Genomic DNA, 16,333 nt, shown 5'->3' with positions numbered 1-16,333 from the left:
AAAACATTTCTCTCAAAACCAAACTGAAAATATTTAACTCAAATGTCAAATCCATCCTGCTGTACGGATCAGAAACATGGAAAACCACCAATAGCATACTCACTAAACTTCAGACACTCGTAAACCGTTACCTCCGTCGGGTCCTAGGAGTCTACTGGCCAGACACCATCACCAATGCCAACCTGTGGGAACTCACCAAACAAGAATCAGTGGCACTGCAAATTGGGAGAAATAAGTGTAGCTGGATAGGCCACATACTCAAAAAAACCAATAAATCAATCACCAAACAGGCACTAACATGGAACCCACAGGGAAAAAGAAACAGAGGGAGACCAAGAAAAACCTGGAGAAGAAGTACGGAACAGGAGATGAGGGCTGAGGGGCTGTCATGGCAACAACTCGACCGAAGGGCACAAGACCGGAATGGATGGAAGGTTTTCGTCGGCGGCCTATGTTCCTCAGGGAATACTAAGGCCCAAACAAGAAGCTAAGCAAGTAACTAATTAGATGACCATAGTAACTGGTATATCATCCATAAGCGCAGATTCCAACCATTGAAATACTTTGTTCAAGTTAGTTTGTTAGTTCACGACTTACGGTCGTTAGAAAACATGACTGCACATCATAATGGCAGCTACACTTTCCATTTAAATATCTAAAAAAAATTATTTGGGAATGTCCAGCGGGCCAGATTGAAAAACTCAACGGGCTGCATGTGGCCCCCGGGCCTTAATTTGCCCAGGTCTGATCAAGTCAACATATGATGCAGTTCGTCTAGTCAAACAGTCCAGTCCAGGACAATAAGCTGGACTGTACTGTTAACACGGACCACCTGTACAGGAAAGTACAAAGCAGGCTGCACTTCCTCAGTAGGCTGCGCTCCTTCAACATCTGTACAAAAAACTCTTGTAGATGTACTACCAGTCTGTGATTGCCAGTGTTCTGTTCTACATGGTAGTGTGCTGTGGGGGCAGTACGACTAAGGACAGCTCCAGACTGGAGAAACTGATCAGGCGGGCCGGTTCTAAGATCGGAATAAAACTGGACTCACTGGTGACGGTGGCAGAGAAGAGGACTGGGGAAAAACTAGTGAGCATCCTGGATGATGCCAGTCACCATCTGCATACCGTTATCAGTAGCCAGAGGAGCCTGTTCAGTGCTAGACTAATAGACTCAAAAACTCCTTTGTCCCACACGTCATTAGACTGTACAACTCCTCTCTGGGGAGGGGGTCGGGGACTACTAGGATGACAGGGGATGCAAAACAACAACAGTGCAACACTTTTTCATAACATGGTCACTACTGCCTAGTTTCTCTTGTTATATTCTTATTTTACTGTTATATTTTTATTCCCATTGTTGCTTTTTCATTTTATTCTTTTTATAATATTTTTCTATTTTGTTACCATATATACCCTCATAATTTACTTTTTAAATTGATCTCAACTCTGTACACTGTTGCTGGAATTTTAATTTTCCTGAAGGAATCAATAAAGCTGTGGTTCTCAAATTGGGGTACGCGTACCCCTGGGGGTACTTGAAGGCATGCCAAAGGGCACGTGAGATTTTTTTTCAATATTCTAAAAATATGACCTGCTCAGTGGCCTAGTGCTTAGAGTGTCCGCCCTGAGATTGGTAGGTTGTGAGATCAAACCCCAACCGAGTCGTACCATAGACCACATCTGGGCAAATTAAAGCGGCCTTTAGCATTCATTCATCCATCCATCCATCCATTTTTGGCTTCACGGTAGAAGAGGGGTTTGTGCGTCTGCCTCACAATACTAACGTCCTGAGTGGTCAGGGTTCAATCCCGGGCTCGGGATCTTTCTGTGTGGAGTTTGCATGTCCTCCCCGTGACTGCGTGGGTTCCCTCAGGGTACTCTGGCTTCCTCACACTTCCAAAGACACTGCAATAAAGTACTATCTATCTATCTATCTAGCTATCTATCTATCTAGTTACCACAGGGGGCGACAGTTCCTCTATACAAATACTGTATGGCGTTTTGTCAACGAAGAAGAAAATATTGCGGATGTAAACACGGCTAACCCAAATAGCTATTTCCAAGGAGAGTTAAAAGCTGTGTTTTATTTAGCTCGGGTCTATTTTAAACATTTGTAAAAGACGTACTTAAAATATGTCGCGACTTTCCCCGTTTTTGTGCTACGTGTACAACAGTTTACTGAGTCGAGCCATGTGGCGGAAGAGTTGTGTCGGGCTCCCCTCCTTGCCTCCGGCCGGGCTCCCATGGCTGTTGGTCGCCGGCAAGAAGGAGCTGATTATCGACCTCCCCGTCTTGGACGAAAGCGAGCTGGAGGAGCAGTTTGTCCGGGGATCTGGACCCGGTGGTCAGGCCACTAACAAAACCAGCAACTGCGTCGTGCTCAAACACATCCCTTCTGGGCTTGTGGTCAAGGTTCGTTTTACTTGTTAACTGAAATGAGATTTTCTTATTTAAACGGGGATAGCAGGTCCATTCTATGCGTCATACTTGATCATTTCGCAATATTGCCATATTTTTGCTGAAAGGATTTAGTAGAGAACATCGACGATAAAGTTCGCAACTTTTGATCGCTAATAAAAAAAGCCTTGCCTGTACCGGAAGTAGCAGACGATGTGCGCGTGACGTCACGGGTTGTAGGGCTCCTCACATTGTTTATAATAATGGCCACCAGCAGCGAGAGTGATTCGGACCGAGAAAGCGACGATTTCCCCATTAATTTGAGGGAGGATGAAAGATTCGTGGATGAGGATAGTGAGAGTGAAGGACTAGAAGGGGGAAAAAAAACGAGGGCAGTGGGAGCTATTCAGATTTTATTAGACACATTTACTGGGAGAATTCTGGAAAATCCCTTATCTGCTTATTGTGTTACTAGAGTTTTAGTGAGATTATAAAGTCATACCTGGAAGTCGGAGGGGTGTGGTGACCGCCAGTGTCTCTGATAGAAGCCACGTAGGAGCCAAGAAAGTCGCAGCTGCCTCTTCCAGGAGGACGCATGCTCCGTTCATATCTCCGGTAAGAGCCGACTTATTACCACAATTTTCTCACCGAAACCTGCCGGTTGACATGTGGTAGAGAACCATGGTCGCTTAAACGCTCTGTTCCATATTAAAGCTTCACAACAACTAAAGAAACACCGGCTGTGTTTGTGTTGCCAAAGTCAGCTGCAATCCACCGTGTTCCACCAACAGCATTCTTCTTTATAATCTCCATTATTAATTGAACAAATTGCAAAAGATTCAGCAACACAAATGTTTAGAATCCTGTGTAATTATGCGATTAAATCGGACGACTTTTAGCCGTGAGTGTTGCTAGGATAAAATGTCCGCTCCAACCAACAACGTCACAAGTACGCGTCAACATAAGCGTCATCATACCGCAATGTTTTCAACAAGAAACTTTGCGGGAAATTTAAAATTGTAATTTAGTAAACTAAACCGGCCGTATTGGCATGTGTTGCAATGTTAATATTTTATCATTGATGTATAAACTATCTGACTGCGTGGTCGGTAGTAGTGGGTTTCAGTAAGCCTTTAGTGTTCCTAAAGTTCCAGTGTTTTCATGTTTTTTTTTTACCTTTCCCTAAGTCTTCATTTCACACCACATGATGTTTGTGACCGCACTAAATGCTGCACCCTAATTTAATTTTGACAACTTAATTATGCTGACCATATTCTGAAATCCCAAAAAGAGGACACATATATGCGGGACTAGGTGAGAATTTGCCAATGATACTTGAACTTGCTTTATAAATATATTTATATAAACAAAGCATTTTTCTCCTATGTTGACAGCAGTGTTGGGGTTAGGAACTTTCAAAATGGGGTCAAAGGTACCCCATCGAGTCATAAAAACGGGATCCCCCAGTAAATTTTTGGGGTCCCACTTTTTTGTAAGCTTTTTGAAAACAAATGATAAACGTATGCATTATCCTGTTATATCTCACATTATATACTGTGTTTTGGAAAAAAGGTTGTCATAAACGTTACTTAAAGGCCTACTGAAACCCACTACCACCGATCACGCAGTCTGGTAGTTTATATATCAATGATGAAATATTAACATTCCAACACATGCCAATACGGCCGGGTTAGTTTACCAATTTGCAATTTTAAATTTTGAGCCAAAGTATCCTGCTGAAACGTCGCGGTAGGATGATGAGTGCGCGTGACGACATTTTGTTCCAGCACCGTTCCCAGCTATAAGTTGTCTGTTTTCATCACATAATTCCACAGTATTCTGGACATCTGTGTTGCTGAATCTTTTGCAATTTGTTCAATGAATAATGGAGACGTTAAAGAAGAAAGCTGTAGGTGGGAAGCGGTGTAGTGCGGCCGCCTTTAGCCACACAAACACAGCCGGTGTTTCATTGTTTACATTCCCGAAAGATGACGGTGAAGCTTTACTATGGAACAGAGCGGTCAAGCAAACACGGTTGGATTGGACCACACACACAAAGTACAGTTTATTGTGCAGCGATCCTTTCGAAAGATGGTGTTTCGAAGAGTGTCCCTTGCGAAGGGCAGAGATGGGCATCGCCACCACCCGTCGACTGGTGCTGAAGAAAGGTGCGGGGCCAACTTTCAGGTTGTACAGGTACGACCATATAATCTCACTAAAACACTAGTAACAAAATAAGCAGATATGGGATTTTCCAGAATTATCCTAGTAAATGTTTTTTTTTTTTTTTTCTCTAGTCCTTCACTCTCACTTTCCTCATCCACAAATCTTTCATCCTCGCTCAAATTAATGGGGAAATCGTTGCTTTCTCGGTCTGAATTGCTCTCGCTGCTGGTGGCCATGATTGTAAACAATGTGAGGATGTGAGAAGCTCCACAACCCGTGACGTCACGCGCACATCATCTGCTTTTTTATCAGCACCAAAAGTTGCGAACTTTATCGTCGATGTTCTCTATAAAACTTTCAGCAAAAATATGGCAATATCGCGAAATGATCAAGTAAGGCACATAGAATGGACCTGCTATCCCCGTTTAAATCAATCAATCAATCAATCAATGTTTATTTATATAGCCCCAAATCACAAATGTCTCAAAGGACTGCACAAATCATTACGACTACAACATCCTCGGAAGAACCCACAAAAGGGCAAGGAAAACTCACACCCAGTGGGCAGGGAGAATTCACATCCAGTGGGACGCCAGTGACAATGCAGACTATGAAACACCTTGGAGAGGACCTCAGATGTGGGCAACCCCCCCCCTCTAGGGGACCAAAAGCAATGGATGTCGAGCGGGTCTAACATGATACTGTTTAAATAAGAAAATCTCATTTCAGTAGGCTTTTAATTCATTAAAAGAAATAATATAAAAATAAATCACATTTGTATGCATATGTAAATGTATTTAGTTATAAAAATTCATTCACTTTCATCTTTCCTTCATGGATTCAAACCAGACCAGTTAAGCTTTTCAATCTGGCCCACCGGACATTCCAAATATAATTTTTTAGATGTTTAAGATGGAAACTGTAGCTGCCATTATGATGTGCAGTGATGTTTTCTGCGATAAGGTGGTGACTTGTCCAGGGTGTACACCGCCTTCCGCCCAAATGCAGCTGAGTTTGGCTCCAGCGACCCCGAACGGGACAAGCGGTAGAAAATGAATAGATGGATGGATGGATAGGTGATGTTTTCTAATGACCGTATGTCTTCAACTGTACCAAGTACTTCAATGGTTGGAATCTGCGGTTTTGCATGATATACCAGTTACTATGGTCATCAAATTAGTTACTATGGTAATCTAATTAGTTACTATGGTAATCCAATGAGTTACTAAGGTCATCCAATTAGTTACTATGGTCATCCAATTAGTCACTATGGTAATCTACGTCACAGCAGCTCAGACGAGCCGCCAAGCAGTGTGGGTGGGAAGCGTTTCCACAGACGGGGAAGGAGATTTTCACAACAAAGTTCTAAAGCTTAGTGATGTATCAGATGTGTCAGATTGTAGGTGGGTTTATTTTGTACCCTTCGTTCATATTTCACTGTTGCATTTTTGTTGCGTTTCACTTGATTTTAAAATATGTCGATGGAAAAAGGGTGTGACATTCATATTTTGTCAATATTCAGTGTTTTATCCTTCATAGAAAAATGTAAAATTACATTACGTTTTTTAAGGCGGTCTGTCATAACGTTTTAGGCATTCATTCATCCATCGAGCTTCTTCCGCTTATCCAAGGTTGGGTCGCGGGGGCAGCAGCCTAAGCAGGGAAGCCCAGACTTTTCTCTCCCCAGCCTCTTCGTCCAGCTCTTCCCGGGGAATTCCGAAGCATTCCCAGGCCAGCCGGGAGACATAGTCTTCCCAACATGTCCTGGGTCTTCCCCGTGCCCCCCTAACGGTGGGACGTGCCCTAAACACCTCCCTAGGGAGGCGTTCGGGTGGCATCCTGACCAGATGCTGGAACCACCTCATCTGGCTCCTCTCCATGTGGAGGAGCAGTGGTTTTAGTTTGAGTGTTTCCCGGATGACAGAGCTTCTCACCCTATCTCTAAGGGAGAGCCCCGCCACCCGACGGAGGAAACTCATTTGGGCCGCTTGTACCCGTGATCTTGTCCTTTTGGTCATGACCCAAAGCTCGTGACCATAGGTGAAGATGGGAACGTAGCTCGACCGGTAAATTGAGAGCTTTGCCTTCCGGCTTAGCTCTTTCTTCACCCCAACGGATTGATACGGCGTCCGCATTACTGAAGACGCCGCGCCGACCCGCCTGTCGATCTCACCATCCACTTGTGAACAAGACTCCGAGGTACTTGAACTCCTCCACTTGGGGCAGGGTCTCCTCCCCAACCCGGAGATGGCACTCCACCCTTTTCCAAGCGAGAACTATGGATTCGGACATGATGATATCAATAATCAATATAAAATAATGATAACAAGTCAACTTATAAAACCACTATAAAAATACATCCCGGATGGCAGAGCTTCTCACCCTATCTCTAAATGAGAGACCCGCCACCTGGATTTTGGCATTCAATCAGACATTATTGTGAGGTTTTGTATTAGTGTTCCTAAAAATAGATATACCGGCCCACAGACACATTTTTTTTCTCTAAAAGTGTCCCTCAAGTCAAAATAATTGCCCAGGCCTGATCTAAACGTTACCGCTGCTCGTAGTTTTTTCTATGTTTTTATTTAATAAGTTGTAGGTATATTTATTTCAGTATAAAAGTGTATTGCTTGGGTCATGAAATGATGATAATGGTGTGCCAGGGCATACATACATTTTATATCTAACGCTTAAATCTCCTATAACAGTGTGACCTCGGACTATGTTAAGGTAACGTGTGGAGTTCCCCAGGGTTCGGTCCTTGGCCCTGTACTCTTCAGCATCTACATGCTGCCGCTAGGTGACGTCATACGCAAATACGGTATTAGCTTTCACTGTTATGCTGATGACACCCAACTTTACATGCCCCTAAAGCTGACCAACACGCCGGACTGTAGTCAGTTGGAAGCGTGTCTTAATGAAATTAAACAATGGATGTCCGCTAACTTTTTGCAACTTAATGCCAAAAAAACGGAAATGCTGATTATCGGTCCTGCTAGACACCGACCTCTATTTAATAATACAACTTTAACATTTGACAACCAAATAATAAAACAAGGTGACTCTGTAAAAAATCTGGGTATTATCTTCGACCCAACTCTCTCCTTTGAGTCACACATTAAAAGCGTTACTAAAACGGCCTTCTTTCATCTCCGTAATATCGCTAAAATTCGCTCCATTTTGTCCACTAAAGACGCCGAGATCATTATCCATGCGTTTGTTACGTCTCGTCTCGATTACTGTAACGTATTATTTTCGGGTCTCCCAATGTCTAGCATTAAAAGATTACAGTTGGTACAAAATGCGGCTGCTAGACTTTTGACAAGAACAAGAAAGTTTGATCATATTACGCCTGTACTGGCTCACCTGCACTGGCTTCCTGTGCACTTAAGATGTGACTTTAAGGTTTTACTACTTACGTATAAAATACTACACGGTCTAGCTCCAGCCTATCTTGCCGATTGTATTGTACCGTATGTCCCGGCAAGAAATCTGCGTTCAAAAGACTCCGGCTTATTAGTGATTCCTAGAGCTCAAAAAAAGTCTGCGGGCTATAGAGCGTTTTCCGTTCGGGCTCCAATACTCTGGAATGCCCTCCCGGTAACAGTTCGAGATGCTACCTCAGTAGAAGCATTTAAGTCTCATCTTAAAACTCATCTGTATACTCTAGCCTTTAAATAGACCTCCTTTTTAGACCAGTTGATCTGCCGCTTCTTTTCTTTCTCCTATGTCCCCCCCTCCCTTGTGGAGGGGGTCCGGTCCGATGACCATGGATGAAGTACTGGCTGTCCAGAGTCGAGACCCAGGATGGACCGCTCGTCGGGACCCAGGATGGACCGCTCGCCTGTATCGGTTGGGGACATCTCTACGCTGCTGATCCGCTTGAGATGGTTTCCTGTAGACGGGACTCTCACTGCTGTCTTGGAGCCACTATGGATTGAACTTTCACAGTATCATGTTAGACCCGCTTGACATCCATTGCTTTCGGTCCGCTAGAGGGGGGGGGGGTTGCCCACATCTGAGGTCCTCTCCAAGGTTTCTCATAGTCAGCATTGTCGCTGGCGTCCCACTGAATGTGAATTCTCCCTGCCCACTGGGTGTGAGTTTTCCTTGCCCTTTTGTGGGTTCTTCCGAGGATGTTGTAGTCGTAATGATTTGTGCAGTCCTTTGAGACATTTGTGATTTGGGGCTATATAAATAAACATTGATTGATTGATTGAAATCTCTGGAGTCTACATCTACTTCAGATCTATCCCTCATTTCAAAATGGTTTAGTTTGTTTTCCGCGCTTTTTAGTCAAACTAATTTTTTTTTTTTCTTATGGCAAACACACAAAATATGCAAATCTTCCACCAAAGTGGAATATTTGATGTGACGTATTGTAGCAATAACATACATTGTAGCATCCTGGAATAGTTAGTGCTGCAAGGGCTTCTGGGTATTTGTTATGTTGTGTTTATGTTTATGTTGTGTTACGGTGCGCAGGTTCTACCGAAATGTGTTTGTCATTCTTGTTTGTTGTGGGTTCACAGTGTGGCGCATATTTGTAACAGCGTTAAAGTTGTTTATACGGCCGCCCTCAGTGTGACCTGGATTGATAGTGGATTGATTGACAATCAATCCACTACCTCACTCTCTATGTCCCTCCCTCAAGAATGTTGCTATCTGCGCACACCTTCACAATTTGTTCTGTTTTTAACCCCCTTTTAGCCCTGTACGCACATTGAAAATACACGCAACTTTGACACAAAACGCCGGACATTTGAAGCATTTAAGAAATCCCGCCCGGACACCCTGGACAGTCCTGCAAAAGAGGACATGTCCGGGGAAAAGAGGACGTATAGTCAGTCTAACTTAATGCCACACATGCACAATCCAATGAGATCCAATACAAAAGCTGGAGCAACGATTCTGCCTTTTAAAAAGTAAACAGTATCTCACAGAGACACAATTCAGATGTTCCAACACAAGTATTGTCAATACACTAATGTATGCAGTGCAGTCTTGTCTTTGTCGAGTTATCTGATGAAATAATATATGCCATTTCCCCCCTCGCAGTGCCATCAAACCAGATCAGTGGATATCAATCGAAAGCGAGCCCGGGAGATCATGCAAGAGAAACTGGATGTTTTTCACAAAGGAGCGCAAAGCAAAATCCTTGTGAAGAAGAAAGAGTCTGAAGTAAAAAAACAAGAAAAACGGAGGAAAGCCAATGAGAACCTGTGGAGAAAAAGACTGTTTAAAGCAGCCCTAGTTGCTGACGCCAAGCCTGGGAGCGACACTGTTTAAAATCCATCCATCCATCCATCAATCAATCATCAATCAGTGTTTATTATACAGCCCTAAATCACAAGTGTCTCAAAGGCAGCACAAGCCACAACGACATCCTCAGTTCAGATCCCACATAAGGGCAAGGAAAACCCACAACCCAGTGGGATGTCAATGTGAATGACTATGAGAAACCTTAGGGAGGACCACAGATGTGTTTGACCCCCACCCACCCTCCTCTAGGGGAGACCGGATGCAATGGACGTCGAGTGGGTCTAGCATAATAAAAGAATTGCGAAAATAACCAGTGAAGGAAGACATGTTACTTTTAGACTGTCCATCAACATATTGTTGTCTCAAGGCGCCACGCATTAGAACGATATGCAATAATTTGCTTTGAAAAATATTGGGCTCAATGCAAACAGACTCACAGCTTTTGTCTACAGCAGAGTTCTCTACACTTTTTCTGCAGGCGAGCTGCTTTTTAAATGACCAAGTCGAGGTAATCTATCTCATATATACGTACCGTATTTCCTTGAATTGCCACAGGGCATATAGTATGCGCCTGCCTTGAATTACTGCCGGGTCAAACTCGCTTCGCAAAATAATTAGCGCATGCTTAGTATTACCGCCGGGTCAAACTCATGGCGTCACAAGTGACACTTCCCATGTCATCATTTTTAAAATGGAGGCTGATTTCAATACCGGTAATTTGAAATCATATAAAGGGAAGAAGATTAAGAGCTATTCAGTAGGATTTAAGGTCCAAGCAATTGAATACCGGTATGTTAAAAAGAACAGTAAGCAGCTATGTTTTATTAATATACCGGTACCTGTGGAGAGGTGGAGCCGACGGTCTGACAGACAGGCAGGGCACGCTGGAGATGGCGGCGAGGAGACGGCGAGCAAGCGGAGAGGAGCGGAAGAGCGACCTGGCAGAGGTTTTATTGAAAAATAAACAAAGTCAAACTGCTCAAGCCATGTCCTTCCTTGGTGGTGCTGGGAACCCACAAGACGACGGCTTGAGACCGTCACAATACCGTAGCTACGTGTGTGAAATATGGGCGCTAGTGATCCTTCTTGCGACTACTCGGCTGCAGAAGAAGTGACAAAAAGTGACGTACTATTTGCTGGGACGGATATGACGGACCTTTTAGGAAGTAACACTCCTATGCTGGCTATGTAAACAACCGGGCTGAAATAAAGCATGTTCCAATTCTAAATACCCAGTGTATTATTTATACAAAAACACTTCCTGGTGGCAGAGATGGGATAAAGAGATCACCCACGGAGCAGAACGGGAGGGGGAGTTTTCCGAGGATAATTCTGTCGTCGCCCGCACTTGAGGAGCCGAGCTAACTGATAGCAGCGGTCTGATAGCAGTTTTCTAAACTGGACTTTCAATCGAAGGTAATAAAGGAAGATCTCCATCGAGACAGGCAGACTTTTAAAACTGAAGAAAGATAAGGAAGACTTCTATTAACAAGTTATCGATGCTTTTGATCAGAAGGAGCTGGCATGGATTTCATTTATAAGTAAAGGTAAGACCATAATAACGTTTTAATTAAATGTGCTTTTCATGATGGTATCCTTACATCACACTTAATTTTTACTGCATGCCTTTGGTAAGTGCCGGAGTGAGAAGAGGTTTTGAAATAATTAGCGCATGCTTACTTTTACCGCATGCCTTTGGTAAGCGCAGGAGAAGAGGTTTTAAATTAATTAGCGCCCCGGCGGCAATTCAAGGAAATACGGTATATATATACATACAGTCGCAATCAAAGGTTTACATACATTTGTAAAGACCATAATGTTATGGCTGTCTTGAGTTTCCAATACTTTCTACAAATCTTATTGTTTTGTGATAGGCAAGGCAAGGAAACTTTATTTATATACCACATTTAAAACATTTTTTAAATTGAACCAAAGTGCTTTACGGGTTAAAATCCATCAATCTGTGTTTATTTATATAGTCCTAAATCACAAGAGTCTCAAAGGGTTGCACAAGCCACAACGACATCCTCGGATCAGCGCCCACATAAGGACAAGGAAAAACTCACAATCCAATGGGACGTCGACGAGAATGAGTATGAGAAACCTTGGAGAGGACCGCAAATGTGGGTACACCATTTTCTATGCTTATTTTTAGATTGTTTCTTGTACAAATTAATAGATCCATCGTACGTAAAGGTGACAAGTCGATATTCAACTATCTTTACTTACATATTTTCGTAATACACTTTATTAAAATTTCATATTTGGCATGATTTGATACTATTTAAAAGATACACATTTTTTCTTGTCAAAATCTAAATAATTACTTGCATTTAGTAAAAAAAAAAAAAATTATTTTAACACATACTTTTCCCAGGCTTTCACGAATCCCACATACAATGATGTAGCGGGCCATATCTGGCCCCCGGGCCTTGAGTTTGACACCATTGCTATACAACTTGCATTAAAACAATATAACAAAACCTGTCCAAGGTTACCTCTTGTGTAATGTCCATATTGTTGTTATTCAGCCAGCGTTTGTGGGTCTGATGGACCCATTGCGTTTTGTGTTTTTTAATGCCTCACAATCAAACACTTTTATGTTAAAATACTGAAAAGGTTTACCTTATCCCAATGAACATCTGTTCAGTATTTTAACATAAAAGTGTTTGATTGTGAGGCATTAAAAGCCACAGAATGCAACAAACGCTGGCTGAGTAACAACAATATGAACGTTGCACGGAAAATTTCTCTGCCAGTTTCTGCATCCCACGGGGATTCTTCTTTTGCGTTTCTGCACCTGCGGTTCCCACACAATGTTGCAACATTGTTTGTCAACACTGTCTGCTCTCATTTTCTTGCACATTTGACCCTCTGATGTTCTGTGTACCTACACTCTGTCCTGTGTGTGTGTGTGTGTGTGTGTGTGTGTGTGTGTGTGTGTGTGTGTGTGTGTGTGTGTGTGTGTGTGTGGTACACAGAACATCAATTTCCACACTTCTATTAACCCCAGGTCCAGTGGACCCGGTCATCGTACCGTATTTTGCGGAGTATAAGTCGCTCCGGAGTGTAAGTCACACCTGCCGAAAATGCATAATAAAGAAGGAAAAAAACATATATAAGTCGCACTGGAGTACAAGTCGCATTTTTGGGGGAAATTTATTTGATAAAACCCAACACCAAGAATAGACATTTGAAAGGCATTTTAAAATAAAGAATAGTGAACAACAGGCTGAATAAGTGTACGTTATATGACTCATAAATAACCAACTGAGAAGGTGCCTGGTATGTTAACATAACATATTATGGTAAGAGTCATTCAAATAACTATAACATATAGAACATGCTATACGTTTACCAAACAATCTGTCACTCCTAATTGCTGAATCCCATGAAATATTATACGTCTAGTCTCTTACGTGAATGAGCTGAATAATATTATTTGATATTTTACGGTAATGTGTTAATAATTTCACACATAAGTCGCTCCTGAGCATAAGTCGCACCCCCGGCCAAACTATGAAAAAAACTGCGACTTATAGTCCGAAAAATACGGTATATGTAATACAAATGTGTAGAGGGGGTGTATTGTGTGTGGTCATTAAATATGTATTCTGATATATGTTCTTCACAGAAAATGAGCCAAAGTCAGTGAGTCTCAGTTTGAAAAATTTATGAATTGTATCATGTTTCTTTTAATAAAAAATGAAAACGGGTCCCACAGACCTGAACAAATTACCCCAAAACAGACCCACAAAAGTCATATAAGGACAATGTACACATTTGGTACCCATCCATTCGTCCATCCATCCATCCATCTCCTACCGCTTGTCCCGTTTGGGGTCGCTGGAGACTATCTCAGCTGCATTCGCGCGGAAGGCGGCGTACACCCCGGACAAGTCGCCGCCTCATCACAGGGCCAACACAGATAGACAGACAACATTCACACTCACATTCACCATACTTGCCAACCTTGAGACTTCCGATTTCGGGAGGGGCGTGGTCGGGGGCGTGGTTAAGAGGGGAGGAGTATATTTACAGCTAGATTCACCAAGTCAAGAAGTTCTCATATATATATATATATATATATATATATATATATATATATGTATATATATATATAAGAAATACTTGACTTTCAGTGAATTCTAGCTATATATATATATATATATATATATATATATAAAAGAAATACTTGAATTTCAGTGAATTCTAGCTATATATATATATATATATATATATATATAAAAGAAATACTTGAATTTCAGTGTTCATTTATTTACACATTTACACACACATAACACTCATCAAGGGACGGCATGGCGCAGTGGGGAGAGTGGCCGTGCGCAACCCGAGCGTCCCTTGATGAGTGTTATGTGTGTGTAAATGTGTAAATAAATGAACACTGAAATTCAAGTATTTCTTTTATATATATATATCACTAGTTAACAAGACTCCAAGGAACTTGAACTCCTCCACTTGGGGCAAGATCTCCTCCCCAACCCGGAGATGGCACTCTACCCTTTTCCGGGCAAGAACCAAGGACTCGGCCTGGACTACAGACATAAATAAATATTTCAAGAATAAATTGTTTTATTTTTTAACAATGTATATGATTATATCTTACAGTTAATGAACATCCCGCATTCATATTATAACAGTGGGGGAAGTGAAATTGTTCAAAAATATAGAATAGCTGGTTTGAAAAGTAAAAACTTCCTGAACCTTTAATTGATTTCTTGGTGGGAATTAAACTCCTGAAATGAATTGTGTTTAATATTAAAATTTATTGAAATGCACATGACCCCCCGTAATAATGTTCACATTGTTGTTACTCAGCCAGCGTTTGTGGGTCTGATTGACCCGTTGCATTTTGTGGCTTTTAATGCCTCACAATAAAGACCTACCTACCTACCAATCAAACACTTTTATCTTAAAATACTGAACAAATGTTTACCTTATCCCAATAAACATCTGTTCGTTCCAGACCACAGCAAACATTACCTAGCTTGCCAAAGATTGTAATAAATCTATTAAAAGAAAACAGCCTGCCAATTCCTTTAACTGGGGACGGCGTGGGGATTTTGGGAGTGGCCGTGCCAGCAATCTGAGGGTTTCTGGTTCAATCCCCACCTTCTACCATCCAAGTCATGTCCGTTGTGTCCTTGAGCAAGACACTTCACCCTTGCTCCTGATGGGCCCTGGTTAGCGCCTTGCATGGCAGCTCCCACCATCAGTGTGTGAATGTGTGTGTGAATGGGTGAAAGTGGAAATACTGTCAAAGCGCTTTGGGCTCCTTAAAAAGGGGTAGAAAAGCGCTATACAAGTACAACCATTTACCATTTGACTTGGACACACACACCTATACCTTTGGCCAATCTGAGCAACTCATTTCCAGGAGTTATCTCACCTTCTGAGTAGTCACTGATTTACTAATGGTTTCTAATGTTGTAAAAAAAAAAGTGTAAAATAAATATATAAAATTTCAACATCTCTGTCAACGAAGATTTGCTTCGGCCTGCGACACAGTCATTTTTATAATAAGCTATTATAGGTAATATAGACACTTGCCTTCACTATAAGACTTACACTATACACAGATTTTCATTTTTTTGCAGCTCCAGACAGATTTGTTTTTTGTATTTTTGGTCCTATGTGGGGCAGCACGGGGGAAGTGGGGTTAGTGGACAAAGGTCCTGAGTAGTCCTGGGTTCAATCCCGGGCTCGGGATCTTTCTGTGTGGAGTTTGCATGTTCTCCCCGTGACTGCGTGGGTTCCCTGCAGGTACTCCGGCTCCCTGCATCCTCCAAAGACATGCACCTGGGGATAGGTTGATTGGCAACACTAAATGGTCCCTAGTGTGTGAATGTTGTCTGTCTATCTGTGTTGGCCCTGTGATGAGGTAGCGACTTGTCTAGGGTGTACCCCGCCTTCCGCCCAATTGTAGCTGAGATAGGCACCAGCGACCCCCGCGGCCCCAAAGGGAATAAGCGGTTGAAAATGGATGGATGGATAGTAACTAATTACATGACCATAGTAACTAATTGTCATGGTCTTAATAGGGGACATGAATGAGAAAATAGGAGGAAATAACAATGGCTATGATCTGATAATGGGAACGCAAGGGCTTGGAACAATGAATGTAAACGGTGAAAGGTTTGCTACAGTATGTGCAAACAACAGCTTGGTTATTGAAGGTTCCATTTTCCCACACAAGGACATCCACAAAGCAACATTGGTTTCTGCCAACCACACAACTGAAAACCAGATTGATCACATCTGCATTAGCCGGAAATTCAGGCGCTCACTGCTTTATGTCAGAGCGAGAAGAGGAGCTGACGCTGCATCTGACCACCACCAAGTCACAGCAAGGTTCCAGTTGAAATTGAATTGCATTAAACAAGGAGGAGGGAGGATCAAATTCAACATACAACAATTCCAATATATAGGCACCTTGGAACTATACCAAGTCACATTACACAACCGGTTTCAAGCACTACAGAACC

General features: G+C 42.3%; 1 protein-coding gene across 1 annotated transcript; it reads left to right on the top strand.

Annotated features, from left to right (window-relative positions):
• Positions 1-1,990: 1,990 nt before the first annotated feature.
• LOC133554179 (mitochondrial translation release factor in rescue-like) lies at positions 1,991-11,056 on the top strand. Its single transcript, XM_061902625.1, has 2 exons — positions 1,991-2,414; positions 9,624-11,056. The coding sequence occupies exons 1-2, from the start codon at positions 2,136-2,138 to the stop codon at positions 9,852-9,854; spliced, it is 510 nt and encodes a 169-aa protein (XP_061758609.1). The 5' UTR covers positions 1,991-2,135; the 3' UTR covers positions 9,855-11,056.
• The last annotated feature ends 5,277 nt before the right edge of the window (positions 11,057-16,333 follow it).

Source organism: Nerophis ophidion, linkage group LG01 (genome assembly GCF_033978795.1).
Source record: "Nerophis ophidion isolate RoL-2023_Sa linkage group LG01, RoL_Noph_v1.0, whole genome shotgun sequence".
Taxonomy (NCBI): Eukaryota; Metazoa; Chordata; class Actinopteri; order Syngnathiformes; family Syngnathidae; genus Nerophis; species Nerophis ophidion.
Note: the sequence above shows the minus strand (reverse complement) of the source record. Positions and strands in the feature narration are given on the sequence as shown.